We start from the raw sequence: 13285 nt of genomic DNA, 5'->3' as shown, positions 1-13285 counted from the left end.
CCGCAGTGGGGAAATTTCCAATGTTACAGCAGCAAGACAATAAAGATAAGGATTATAAATAATAAACATGCATTACCAAAAAGAAATAGAATATATAAAGTGCAATATATAAGATATTAACACTGACTATAAAAATAGGTTTAAAAATAGAATGTAGAATGTACATTACAATCGGTCTGCAGAATATACACAGTATGCACAACAGGAAACACAGGAAACAAGGCTGAGCTATTAAATAAGGATATGGATATTGCACTGATGAGAAAACTACAGTATAAAAAATTTGACAGTATGAAAAATTACAATATATTGCACTTAAAAAAAAAAAAAAAAGTACATTATGAAAAAATATATACAGTATATTATACAGGTGGTGGAGGGGGGGGTGTGTGTATAGGACCGGCCCTGTAACCTCCAGATGTGCACAGGCAGTGCCGTCTCTCTTTCAGCTCCTTGTAAAGGACTAGAATATGCATGATTATATCTTCTGGGTGTCCTCACAACTGTCTAGAGACAGACGAGCGTGCGCGCGTGGGATGCGGCGTATACGCCCACTGCGTGACTTTGACTGACGCAATGAAGTCAGTCGCAAAACATGGCGAGGTTAAGTGAGCACGGCATTCGCCTGAGTTCCGTAAGTTCTTTATGATCTTTTTTTTTTTTTTTTTTTTTCACTTACTTGACGCATACTGCACGTTTATAGGATGTGGTGTTTAATAGCAGAATATGCAGACAGTGAGGGATGATCCGCATACACTCACTGCGTATGTTTGTTTGTTTGTTTGTTTCCATTTCTTTTCCAGATGAGTCCTTCGTTTCTAAACAGCAACTCCACAAGTCACACCTGGCCTTTCAGTGCGGTGGCAGAGTTGATAGGTAAAACAAATAGAGCATGAACAGTCACGAGCACCAGCCGCTGCTGATGCTGCTGCTTTTCATGGTTTCATTTTCGTGCGCGCTCTTCCGCTGTGGACACGTCTCTGCTGATGTTGTAGATGTAGATGTGGACTTCCTCTTTAATCCCACTCTCTGGTCAACAATATCAATGTTAAGTCGTGATAATTCATTGTCGTTTATTATATTTTTTTAAAGTGTATATCCATAGTCTTGGTTAGGTCACTTTGTAACATTGTGCTTTTAGAATATAGTTTATTTATAGTGTATAAGTCACTGTTTGTTGTGGGGACCTACAACTCTATTTTACACAGTCACGTTATTGGGACTTGTCTTCCTTATGGGGACAAAAATCAAGTACACATAACGTAAATTACTACATTTTAAAGTGAAGATTTTACAGTTAAGGTTAGATTAAGGTCAGGGATAGGGTTAGGATTAGGATTATGATTATGCCAGTAGTGATTGTGGTTTAAGTTAGAGTAAGTCTACAGGAAACTTATATAAGTCAATGTAATGTCCTCTGAAATCATGGAAACCAGTGTGTGTGTGTGCGTTCCCATGTATTACTAATGTTGTGGGGACCTAAAACTGTTTACACACTCACATTATGGGGACTTGTCTTCCTTGTGGGGACACAAAAGCAAGTCCCCATAATGTAAATGACTACATTTTAAGGTGAATAAATGTTTTAAGGGTAGGATTAGGGTAAGGTTAGGATCAGGGTTAGGGTCAGGGTCAAGTTGGGGTTAGGCCAATAGTAATTATGGTTAAGGTTTGAGTAAGTCTCCAGGAAATAAATGTAAGTCAATGTAATCTCCCCCGAAGTCATGCAAACCAGTGTGTGTGTGTGTGTGTGTGTGTGTGTGTGTGTGTGTGTGTGTGTGTGTGTGTGTGTGTGTGTGTGTGTGTGTGTGTGTGTGTGTGTGTGTGTGTGTGTGCCCATGTCTTACTAATGTTGTGGGGACCTAAAACTGTTTACACAGTCAAATTATGGGGACTTGTCTTCCTTGTGTAGACACAAAAGCAAGTCTCCATAATGTAAATGACTACATTATAAGGTTAAGATATGTTTTAAGATTAGGTTTAGGTTTGGGGGTTAGGATTAGGCCAGTAGTAATTATGGTTATGGTTTGACTAAGTCTCCAGGAAATGAATGTGAGTCCCCTGAAGTCATGAAAACTGCACGTGTGTGAGTAGCATATGAAACCAGTGTGTAGTGTGTGGTTGTTCTTGTCACTCCTCCTGTCTGTTGCTCTATCATTAATTCAGACGTGCTGACTGTCAGTTGGCTGCTGTTTTTTTTTTTTTTTTCTTTTTGTTAAGCAGGAGCCACAAGAGGTGTGAACAAATTTAAAATATACTATCTGGAGCTTATGTTTAAAAAACCATCATCATTTCTCTGAGACTCAATAATTCTCATTACATTGAGCACATTTAAAAAAGAAAAAGAAAAATGAGGCTGACCAAAGTGCTGCGCAGATTGACGTCAATAAAAAGCAGTAAATTAGAAAACATAAAAAACGACATAAAACGATACGGCGCATCATAAAAAGTCCAACTCAACCTCATAGTGCGTGTAAAGCTTGATGATAGGTGTAGTCCTGAAGTCAGACTATGATGTGCTGACTATGTTTACGTTTAACATTTTTCATTGCTTCACACAAAAATACTATACCTTTACTGCACAGTGTTTTCATTCAAAACTGTTCAGTTTCTCCTCAACTCACTGCTTTGTTTCCCAACCTTCACTTCACCTTAAATGCGCACTGACTTTGCATATAAAAACTGCATATGCTCTGCATATATGAATGGGCAGCTGCAGTGACATCTATTGTTATGTTTCGAATCGTTCACTCATTTCCTAGATAATGCGTCCGATCCTGGCGTGTATGCTAAGCAGATCTGGATTGATGTAATCCATGAAGCCGGTCACCCCTGTTTAACATTCATGGATAATGGCAGTGGTATGACCCCCAACAAACTGCACAAGATGCTCAGGTGAGACACACACACACACACACACACACACACACACACACACACACACACACACACACACACACACACAGTGACATGACATCATCATGCAAAACAGTGTGGCTTCAGATATGTTTCCTGTGTAGTGTCTCACACACACACACACACACAGTTATATTGTTCCTATTCGCTGTATTCAAACCGCAAAGAGTGGCTCACTGGTATTTTTAGACCACATTTTATGTTTGATATTTCACATGCACGTTCTTCCAATAAGCGTCACACGGTTCACGAAAAATGCACTTACAACTACACTTATACAGAAATATTAATTTGATTATTTTTCCACAATGATAGTTAATAACGTGTACGTTTAAACTACTGGCGCTTTTCCACTATCCAGTTCCATCACGGCTCGACTCTGCACGTTTTTTGCTTTTCCTTTAGGGTTAGTACCTGCTCTGATATGGGGACAGAACACTGACATTAATAGTTGGCACTGAAAACAGAATTGTAATAACGATTTTTGGCAGTGAAAATAAAATGTGACATTGTAATAAAAGTTTTATTGACACTGAAAAAAAAAAGTATTGGCATTGAATAATGTAGTTTTCAATGTCAGTCTTCAGATTTCTTCTATCTTCTATCGTCTATCTTTTTTCAGTGTGTGATTTTTTTACACTGTTTTTACATTGGTTTCAATGTTTTTTCTTCGGTTTCAATGTTCTTTTTTTCAATGCCAACTTACTGTCAGGGTTTTGGCGTTGGAGGGGGGAGTGTCTGAGGGGAGGGGCTAGGGACGTGTTAACGCGCCTCAAGGTTATAAGAGGGGGGTGAGTGGGAGTAGTTGGCCGCCGGTGAACCTTGAAAAGTCCTTATGGAAGGGAATCCCGCTCCACAGGCGTGGAACTACATAATCTTAAGTGCATGAACAAGAAAGAGTCATGCTTATCCACCAAGAAAAAGTTATTCGCTAAATTTCCAGACGATTCTTCTAGCGAAGATGTTTTTTGCTGAACTAGTCCCTTCACGGCGTAATAAGATCTTGGGCAAAAGTAGTGCCACGGTTCGAGGTTCACCGGCGGCCAACTACTCCCACTCACCCCCCTCTTATAACCTTGAGGCGCGTTCACGCGTCCCTAGCCTCTCCCCTCAGACACTCCCCCCTCCACACCAAAACCCTGACAGTAATTTGGCATTGAAAAAAAGAAAATTGAAACCGAAAATAAAACATTGAAACTAATAACCAGTGTAAAAACAGTGTAAAAAATCGCACACTGAAAAAAGATGGACATGAAGAAGAAATCTGAAGACTGACATTCAGATCGTAATTACAATGCTAAATTCTGTTTTCAGTGCCAACTATTAATGTCAGTGTTCTGTCCCCATACTATGACCGATACTATGTGTGATGTCGACAGACTGCCGGCCACTGATCGGGCAGAGTGCCGTCACTAGAAGAGTGATGAGCACGGCGTCCAACACAAGATTAAAACCGAACAATGCCGAACTGTAGATCAGTTAAAAGGACTTCTCGTCATTGACTAGGAGTCTGGTGTATTTAGCCAGAAGGAGTTTGTGCTCCGGTCATGCAGGAAGGAAGTACTGAGCAAATCTTTTTAATGAACTGATTCTAATGATTCAGTACACTGAAAACATCTAGTTTGTGTGTGTCGTGACAAAGTCGTAGCTGTGCTATGACTCCGCCCACGTTGAGGAGGTACTATAGTAACGGAAAACCATACCAAACCATGTAGAGTCGAGCCGCGCTGGACCTGGCTAGTGGAAAAGCGCCACCGTTGACATCCTATTTTCCTCACTGCCCCCCCACAGTTTTGGTTTTACAGAAAAAGGCTCGGGTAAAGCCAGTCAGCAGGCCATCGGCGTGTACGGGAATGGTTTCAAGTCTGGCTCCATGCGTCTGGGCCGCGACGCGCTCATCTTCACCAAAAACGGTGGCTGCCAGAGTGTGGGAATGTTGTCCCAGACCTACCTGAAAAACATCAAGGCCCAGGCCGTCATCGTGCCCATCGTCCCGTTCAACCAACAAACCAATATCCTTCACAACACACTGACAGAATATTCAGATCACTCAACTGTCTTCTTTTCCAAGTGATTATTCCAGGTGAACAAAAGTACATAAAGTATTTTCCATAAACTGAATGGTGCATTTAAGGGGGTGTATTCGTAATATATTGCCTGGAGTGCATATGAAAGGCTTATTCTAAGGCTATGAAAACCAAATAAGTTTATTCAAACACTTATTATACACTAATACAAATTTACTTGTGGGTAAGACATTTATTGTGTGCCAGTAAACCCATTAAATCCTACACACTGGTCCTTTAACTCGGCGTTACAGTCACTGGTGGTGACAGAGGACTCAGAGGCGAGCCTGGCAGCCATCCTGCAGCACTCCATCATCAGCTCCCTGGAGCAGATACACGCACACTTTGACTCCATGACTTTCAAAAAAGGCACCAAGATATTCATCTGGAACATCCGCAGGTGAGAATCATATGACTCTTACAGATAGTAGAATAGAAATGTGTTATAAAGTGCTGTTGGCTTAGTTAAATATTGTGTGTTTGCTCTACTTGTTATGTATTCAAACGTGTGTCTTCTGTTGAATTATTGACGTCATATAGGATTAATGTACCGCATGTCAGAAGCACACATGAGACAGGCAAATGTGCAGGTGCACGCCATGACTTTGTTTAAGCGTGCCTTCAGACAAATGAATGCAAACCAGCACACATTCAAATACACACCCCTATGTCCTCATATTCAGATCAGAGAAAGGATCATCCCCTCCCCCCCCGTGTCATTTTTTAGAATTATGTGGCTGCAAAAAGCCAAGAGCAATAGTTCATGTTTAAAAGTGTTGGTTTAAGTTTCCATGGAGCCACTTATTAATGTAAAAGTGAATGACCGTGAGTGTCTGATCCAACAACTGCTCTTGTGTTATCCTGAAGGACCACGGATGGAAAGACAGAGATGGACTTTGACACTGATGTGAGTGACTTCCGTTTGCCCGAGATTCAGATCGAGGAGATGAAGAAGGGACTGAGGAACAGTGGGTCCCCGAGAGCTGAGCTGAACGACTCCGACATGTACTACAGTCTGAGGGTGTGTGTGTGTGCGCGCGTGTGATCACACTGTTATACTCACTGCAGTATTCACATTGTCTTGTGTGTTTGTATTTCTGCGTCAGGCCTACCTCAGTATTTTGTACCTGAAGCCGAGGACACAGATCATACTGAGGGGGAAGAAGATCATCGCCAAGCTGGTGTTGAAGAGGCTGACACACACTGAGCATGACGTGTACAACCCACAGTTCAGCGTATCCCTTCACTATTCATGTGTGTGTGTGTGTGTGTGTGTGTGTGTGTGTGTGTGTGCGCTTGTATTTGTTACCTCTTTATGCTAAGATCTGGATTGTGGTTAGGTTACGGTTAGGGTAAGACATTAACTGGTTATAGTTATGCTTTTGTAAAGCATAACAAAAGAAGAAAAAATACCATATTTCATGTTCGCCACACTCATGTTCACAGGAAGAAGTTAGAACTTATTTAATCCTACCCCTTGAACTTTGTATTATATTCTCGGACCCCTATCTATATTATATACAAATTAGAAGTGTAGAAGGATATTTACAGCTGCTATATTAACACATTGTTTTCATATAAATAATAATCTTCACACCTCAATGACCACAGCCTGCGATTATATATATATACACATACCTACGTTTACACAATAATACCTCCTGTACGTTGTAAAAAATGACCTCCTTATGTTTCCATTTAAACTGGATTATTTATTTAGAACATCATGAATTTGAAATGGATGTGTGTGGGTCCAATAACATGCAGATTTGGGGATTAGGCAAATTGGACATTAGGTGTGAGTGTGAGTGTGAAAGTGGATGGTTGTTTGTCTCTGCTGTATGTGGCCCTGTGATGGACTGGCGACCTGTATAGGATGTACTCGTGTGGAGGATAAAGCAGTAGACGATAAGTGACTGAGTTCATTAAAAATGGCTGCGGGGTTAGGCAGGAAGACCGTTCCATTTTGATCGGACCCCTGTACTACATTGAGAACTCACCAGTGTCAGAAACTGGCTGTGTTAATGATCCACAGCCACGGTGTTTTTAATAACGGTGTTGGTATGAGCATTCCAGCTAGAGTTGGTGAACCATTCTAGAGTTGGTGTCCCATTAACTGATAAAGGTTTTGAAAGCAGCCATTGCACAGCACCGCTAACCTTGATTGATGAATGCCAGAAAGAGAAGGTCAAAGTGACCTTTGGGCTGAATCCAACCAACAAAGACCAATATGGAATCATGATGTACCACAAGAACCGACTCATTAAAGCCTATGAGAAAGTGGGCTGCCAGCTTAAGGTAAAACAAATATAACCATATATTCATTCATAGATTCTTGTCCTTTCCTTAAACTCACTCCCCCAATTTTCTTTACAGGCCTCTGGTCGACGAGCAGGAGTCGGAGTCATCGGTATCATTGAGTGTAACTTTCTGAAACCTGCTCACAACAAGCAAGACTTTGAGTACACTAAAGAATACAGGTGGGGATTTTTTTTTGATGCTTGGCATAATAGAGCTGGATACTGTATTTATAAAGTGATCCTAACATTCTTACTCTGTGTGTGTACTTTGTGCTTCCTGAAGACAACTTCATTCACTGTCTTGTCCCTTTTCTTCTCTAAAGACTCACACTCGGGGCTTTAGGCATTAAACTCAATGAGTACTCGAAGGCATTCACAGAGAAGAAGGCCGGAGAGCGAGAGGTTCAGGCAGTAGACAGAGATGAAGATGAACGTGACACTGATGGGTTTGTATTGACTGTTATTTCTAAGTGTAAGTGTCGTTAGTATTGTTGCATTTATGGAGAACACAGTGTTGTGCTGCTTAAAGGAATACTTCACCGATTTGCAAAAATTGTGCTTCCCAACCTCAGTTTCATCTGAGTCGAGAAATATCTTCATTCTGTTTTTTCTTACGTGCCCACCAGTGACATTTGGTCACTTGGTCCGAGGCTTGAAACTGCAGCTCTAATTTCACACTTTTTAGACTTTTAAGATGGCACCTCATTCCCACAATGTAAACAGTCCGCCATCTTTGCTAACAGTTACACTAACAGGACCAAGTGTCACTGGTGACACGTGAGAATGAAGATATTTCTCAACTCAGGGGAAACAGAGGTTGGGAAGCACAATTTTTTCAAAAATTCTATCCCTATTCTAGTAATACAAAGCCAAATGCAAATTGGTGTAGTATTCCTTTAAAGGGCTTGCGATTCATCTGGTGCATCTCATTTGGTGTGATAATAACTTGTTTATGTTTACAAGTCTTTCATGGATAATTGCTGTAATAGTCAGTTAAGATACAGGTTAATTGATCATTTAAAGGGGACATATTATGCTAAATCAACTTTAAATCCTTATATTTGGGACTCTGGAGGTCCTATCAGTCGGTAAAGTGTGAAAAAAGATGACTCACCTATGTTTTTGTGGTCCTCCTCAGTCTAAGCACAGGAGATAAAACACGGGATGTTGACTTCCGCTCTCACTGGGACGTTACATTGCGCTAAATTTGTCTATCGGAGCTCCGCTTTGTCCGTAAAACCCCCGAGAGTGTTGGCGAGGGCAACGGTATTCGAAAACCTAAATCCACGAAAAGTTCTATTCTTGGCTCCACAGTGCAGCACAGAGTTCTACACAAACTTCCAGCCTCAGAGGATTTATCTGTCCAGTGGATACATGTTATATGACGGCAATGTGCCTGCTAGAGCCTGCAAATGATCACTTTTCCAAATGCTAACTGCTGTTAGCTCCCAGTAGCCTCTGTGGCTGATGTCATTTCCTGTTCCTTAAAGTTTAATTTGAGGTTTTTTTAAAGGTGGACCTTTAAGGTGGACCGAAAGAGATCCTACTAAACAGAGCATTCTGAACAGGGCTGTTTTGGCAGGGTGATTGAACTGCTGTGGTGCTTCATCTTTATGGTATTTTGCATGTCACAGACATGTTCATTAGGACACCAGGGAACTAGTTGGCCTGACCTGTGAATAGTTGTCTCCACTCTATACCAGTCTATGTCTGTGTCTGTGTGTATTTACAGCGGCCCTGTGTGGCTCCAGTGTGAAGAGTGTCTGAAGTGGCGGAAAATCCCTGCAGGACATTACAGTGTTTCCCCTGAAAGCTGGTCCTGCAGCCAGAACCCCAATCCACGTTACAGGTGTGGCTTTCAATGTGTTGTACAGTGTGCAGTTTGTGTCTGAATTGAACTGGTGTCTTTAATTTATCAAGCTTTTAGTTGGACTTGGGTTCTTTTTTACTGTTTTCCTGTTTGAACTATCAGTATTTTATGTATTTTACCATGTGAAGCACTTTGTGATTCTATATCTGTGAAAGGTGCAATAGAGTTCAAATGTACTTACTTATTACTTGCTTACTTTGTCTGTTTAGAAGCTGCTCTTTTCCCGAGGAGGCAGAAGAGAGCGAGGAGCTGCTAACGCCCAGCTACCAGAAAAAACACAAGAAACAGTAAAGTTCAACTTGTACAGTTTTCTCTAACTGTGTGTGTGTGGTAATTATTGTGCGTTCATGGAAATGAGCAATTGTACTGGGGCACATAAGAACAAATAATATATCTAAAAGAAAAGGTAATTTTTCAGGTAAACGTCTCATCATTGTATTGATTTTCTTACAGAGAGCATCCCAAAGGCAGAAAAAGAGAAAATTCACTTGAGGTGTGTAAAAAGTATTTCTCTCCTTTCTACTGAAATGTCAAAACAGTTCTATGATATGGTTCATAAAAGCACCGCTGTACTGTTTAGCACTTCTGCACATTTGACGTTTGTGGCCTCACGTGTGTTTGCAGGTGTGTGCATTCCAGGACCAAGCGGCGAAACATCAAATCCTCAGCCGTAGTTCATCAGAGCCCTTTCAGCCCACCTTCCAGTCCAGCTGCTCACCACAGACATGCCACGTGGAAGAAAACGCAATCGACCCTGGTCAGATAAACACAGACAATCACCCTGCAGGTCAACATGCACACACACAGACGAATGACGAGGAACAAAACACAGCACAACAGAAAGCGGCGGGAAGACGCGCAATCGTTAAGGACACGACACGCACCGCACAAGGAGGGGTGCAAGGGAAAAATGTGACAAATTCTCACACTCGCAAGGCTAAAGAGACAAGAGAAGACACAGACGTGGAGAGACGGGAAGAGATCACAGATACATTAAGGTGGGATATGTTGCATCCATTCTTGTTGTATGCAAATTCAGATTTATTTAATCTTAAAATGTATGTTTGTGTAGTTTTTCTACGCACATTTCAGATTCTATTGAAAAACCTCACATACACTGAAAACTGTCGCTGCAAACTGGAAAGTGGTTGTGTTTGATGCTTAAGTCAACAACAAAAAAGTTATATATGTAATACAAACGTAGGTATATGAAAGATAGATCAGACATGTTATGCCTCCTCACCACAGTTATTTATAATATTTAAAAATCTAAATAATAAATCAGAAATGTAAAAAAAAAAATTATAATAATTATAAGTATTAATTTTATTTTGATAGTACTTGTAATGAGTGCTTAAAGTCACTGAGCACAAATATTAAATAAGCAGTAGAAGCAACAACAAAAAAGCAGAAAAATACAAATACATAGTAGTCCTATTTTCAGGATTTTCTGATGGTCTTTGACAAATATGTTCATTTAAAGGTGCCATATGTAAGAATGTGGCCAAAAACGGTTACTACATTCAAATTCAAAATACCCGTGGTTGCTCTGCAGCTGAGACTCTACTGACTGCAATGATTGGTAGACGGCGGTAGGTGGCGCCACATGCCAAAACATGATTTCAAAACATAAACATGATTTACAGTCTGCAAAATATATTTTTTAATGCAAATATTTTGTCTGTACTGTTGTTGTTGGTGAGTTCAGTTTGTTATATGAATATTATTCCTGAGTCTCTGTGACATTTTATGGCCAGTTGCTTTAGATTTATTACATAATGCACCTTTAAGAGGTTTCTGATCAGATTTTTGGGGAAAGGACGAAGGTCACAGTCACTATGACCTCACTAAAACAACTCAAGAGAATAATTTTAAACTTTACACTAATATTCAGGCACTTTACATGAGATTCTGTGAAAAACTATGTTAGTTATAAGTTCATAGTATCCATCGGAAAAATAATAGCATATACTCGACTTACTGTATAACATCAGCTGCATTATCACACAATAATGGAATAACAACAAAATGTGTCATTATACTGAACGTGTCTCCAGCTGCCTAACATTTCTAACATGTGTTTCCTGCAGCCACAAAGAGAAAGCAGCACTTTTATGTAACAGCGTGAAAAAGAAGCTGTGCTTTTTGGACGAGGTACAGCCTGACTCAGAGACTTCTGTGGCAGAAGAAATGGATCCTCACGAACAAACACAAGCGTCTGAGCCTCTTCACCAAGTGGAGAAGCCAGGTGGCGGAGCACAGGTAACACCCACCCACCTCATCTTGACCCACTCGTTCACCTCCGCCCAGAACGTGATGCTCCTTCCGCAGAATCAAGCAGCAGAAGAACCTCGGAGCGCAACGCTGCCACTCACAGGGAGCGACCGGCAGGCTAAAGTACAGAAACTGGCCGATTTAGAGAAAGAGGTCCAGGGTCTTCGTAGGCTTCTAGGTCTAGACGCCACAAAGACATCGCAAGGGACAATGACGGCTGTCGATTGTGGCGCTGAAAAGCCTGGAGAAATGGGCTGTCAGACAAACATGAGTGAGGTCAGTGCATGACTTTGCTTTGAGTAGATTTGTATAATTTACAATATGGAATATCATAGTGAATTGTCTGAATCTGCCTTCCTCTGTCCTTCCTCCACACCAGATTTCTTCCTCAACTTGTAGCCAGGCAGCTTTATGTGAACCAGCGGAGGAGAACGAAACCAGTAAGGAGAAAAATGAACGTGAAGACAACAGGTATACACAGGAATGACTTCTTTTACATAATTAAATCATCCATTTTTTTTTAAACATCTATCAAAGAGGTTGGGTTTTCATATTTATAGGTGCCATATGTAAGAATGTGGCCAAAAACGGTTACTACATTCAAATTCAAAATACCGAGGTCTTTTAGGTTTCGTTTTCTGACGTAACTGGCAACCCGTAGTTGCTCGGCAGCTGAGACTCTACTGACTGCAATAATTGGTAGACGGCGGTAGGTGGCGCCACATGCCAAAACATAATTTCAAAACATAAACATGATTTGCAGTCTGCAAACTATGTATTTTAATGCAAATATTTTGGCTGTACTGTTGTTGTTGGTGAGTTCAGTTTGTTATATGAACATTATTCCTGAGTCTCTGTGACATATTAGGAGGATTTTATGCCCAGTTGCTTTTCTGTTAGCAACTTCTACAACATCAATCAGATTTCTTTGAGATTACCCAAGTATGTTCCCATCAAATTGTGTTAAGAATCCACCCACTGAAGACGACACAAAAAAATATATTATAAAATCCATCCCTCAGATTACGTATTTGGCAACGATTTTAAATTAAATACGTTTACTATTAATGCAGACTTTTAAAGTGAAATTCTGTGAACTACGTATCATCACCAACATCTTTATTAAGATATCTTCATGGACTATGATGTCATTTTAAGATCATGTTGCCCACCACAACGATAGAAAATCAGTATTTCCAGTTGCATTTCAGATCATTTATTTTCTCTTTTCTCTGTTTAAAAACAGATCAGATCAGGAGAATCTGCGCACCGTTCGTTACAACCTGGTGGTTCTTCTCACGTCGCTCCTGCCCCAACTGGACATGACTGGCATCAGTCTGGAAACCGCCGACGTGGACAGCATCCTGCAGCAGATCATAGACGTCAACTCACTGACACTATGATCTGTATCGTTATGAAATCCAGTGGATTTATATTTCCTGAGACTGATTCTTTTTCGAATGAATTTGTCAAAACCAAACGTATGACGTTGCTCATTTAAAAAGCCACGATATTGCTGCATTACTGTCATGTGGATGAACCTGTAACACAGTATTTTTTTATTGCCACTGATATTGTTTTGTCTTGATCAGTTACAGTCGAGATATAGATCACAATGTGCTTGTTACAGTCTCTGAACTTATAGTTACCAGATTTGTTTGATTGATTTTAGCATCAAACACATGTTCTTAAGTTACACGTTTTTGACATTTCCTATTTGTGTTTGTCACATTTTGATATTTGTAAATATGAATGTATAATGCTCATCACAGAAGACAATTGGGGAGCATTTTTTTCTCTGACCTATGAGGTTCCATTTTGTAAATGTCCATGCATTTAAAGTTCTACAATGAGAGCAG

The 13285-nt window shown here is 40.5% G+C and overlaps 1 protein-coding gene across 1 annotated transcript; it reads left to right on the top strand.

The window, feature by feature from the left end:
- Positions 1-589: 589 nt before the first annotated feature.
- Positions 590-12829, top strand: LOC310928796 (MORC family CW-type zinc finger protein 3; the record flags this gene model as incomplete). The annotated part of the gene is made up of 17 exons (XM_083891447.1): positions 590-634; positions 804-876; positions 2763-2895; positions 4708-4930; positions 5237-5382; positions 5850-6003; positions 6089-6217; positions 7161-7280; positions 7359-7462; positions 7606-7728; positions 9015-9131; positions 9362-9439; positions 9606-9645; positions 9777-10150; positions 11243-11702; positions 11806-11897; positions 12673-12829. Exons 1-17 carry the CDS (start codon positions 596-598, stop codon positions 12827-12829), a joined length of 2562 nt encoding a protein of 853 aa, XP_083747573.1. The 5' UTR covers positions 590-595.
- Between the last annotated feature and the right edge of the window lie 456 nt (positions 12830-13285).

Source organism: Microchirus variegatus, assembly GCF_963457635.1.
Source record: "Microchirus variegatus genome assembly, chromosome: 6".
Lineage (NCBI taxonomy): Eukaryota > Metazoa > Chordata > Actinopteri > Pleuronectiformes > Soleidae > Microchirus > Microchirus variegatus.
This window is presented reverse-complemented; position numbering and strand designations above follow the sequence as displayed.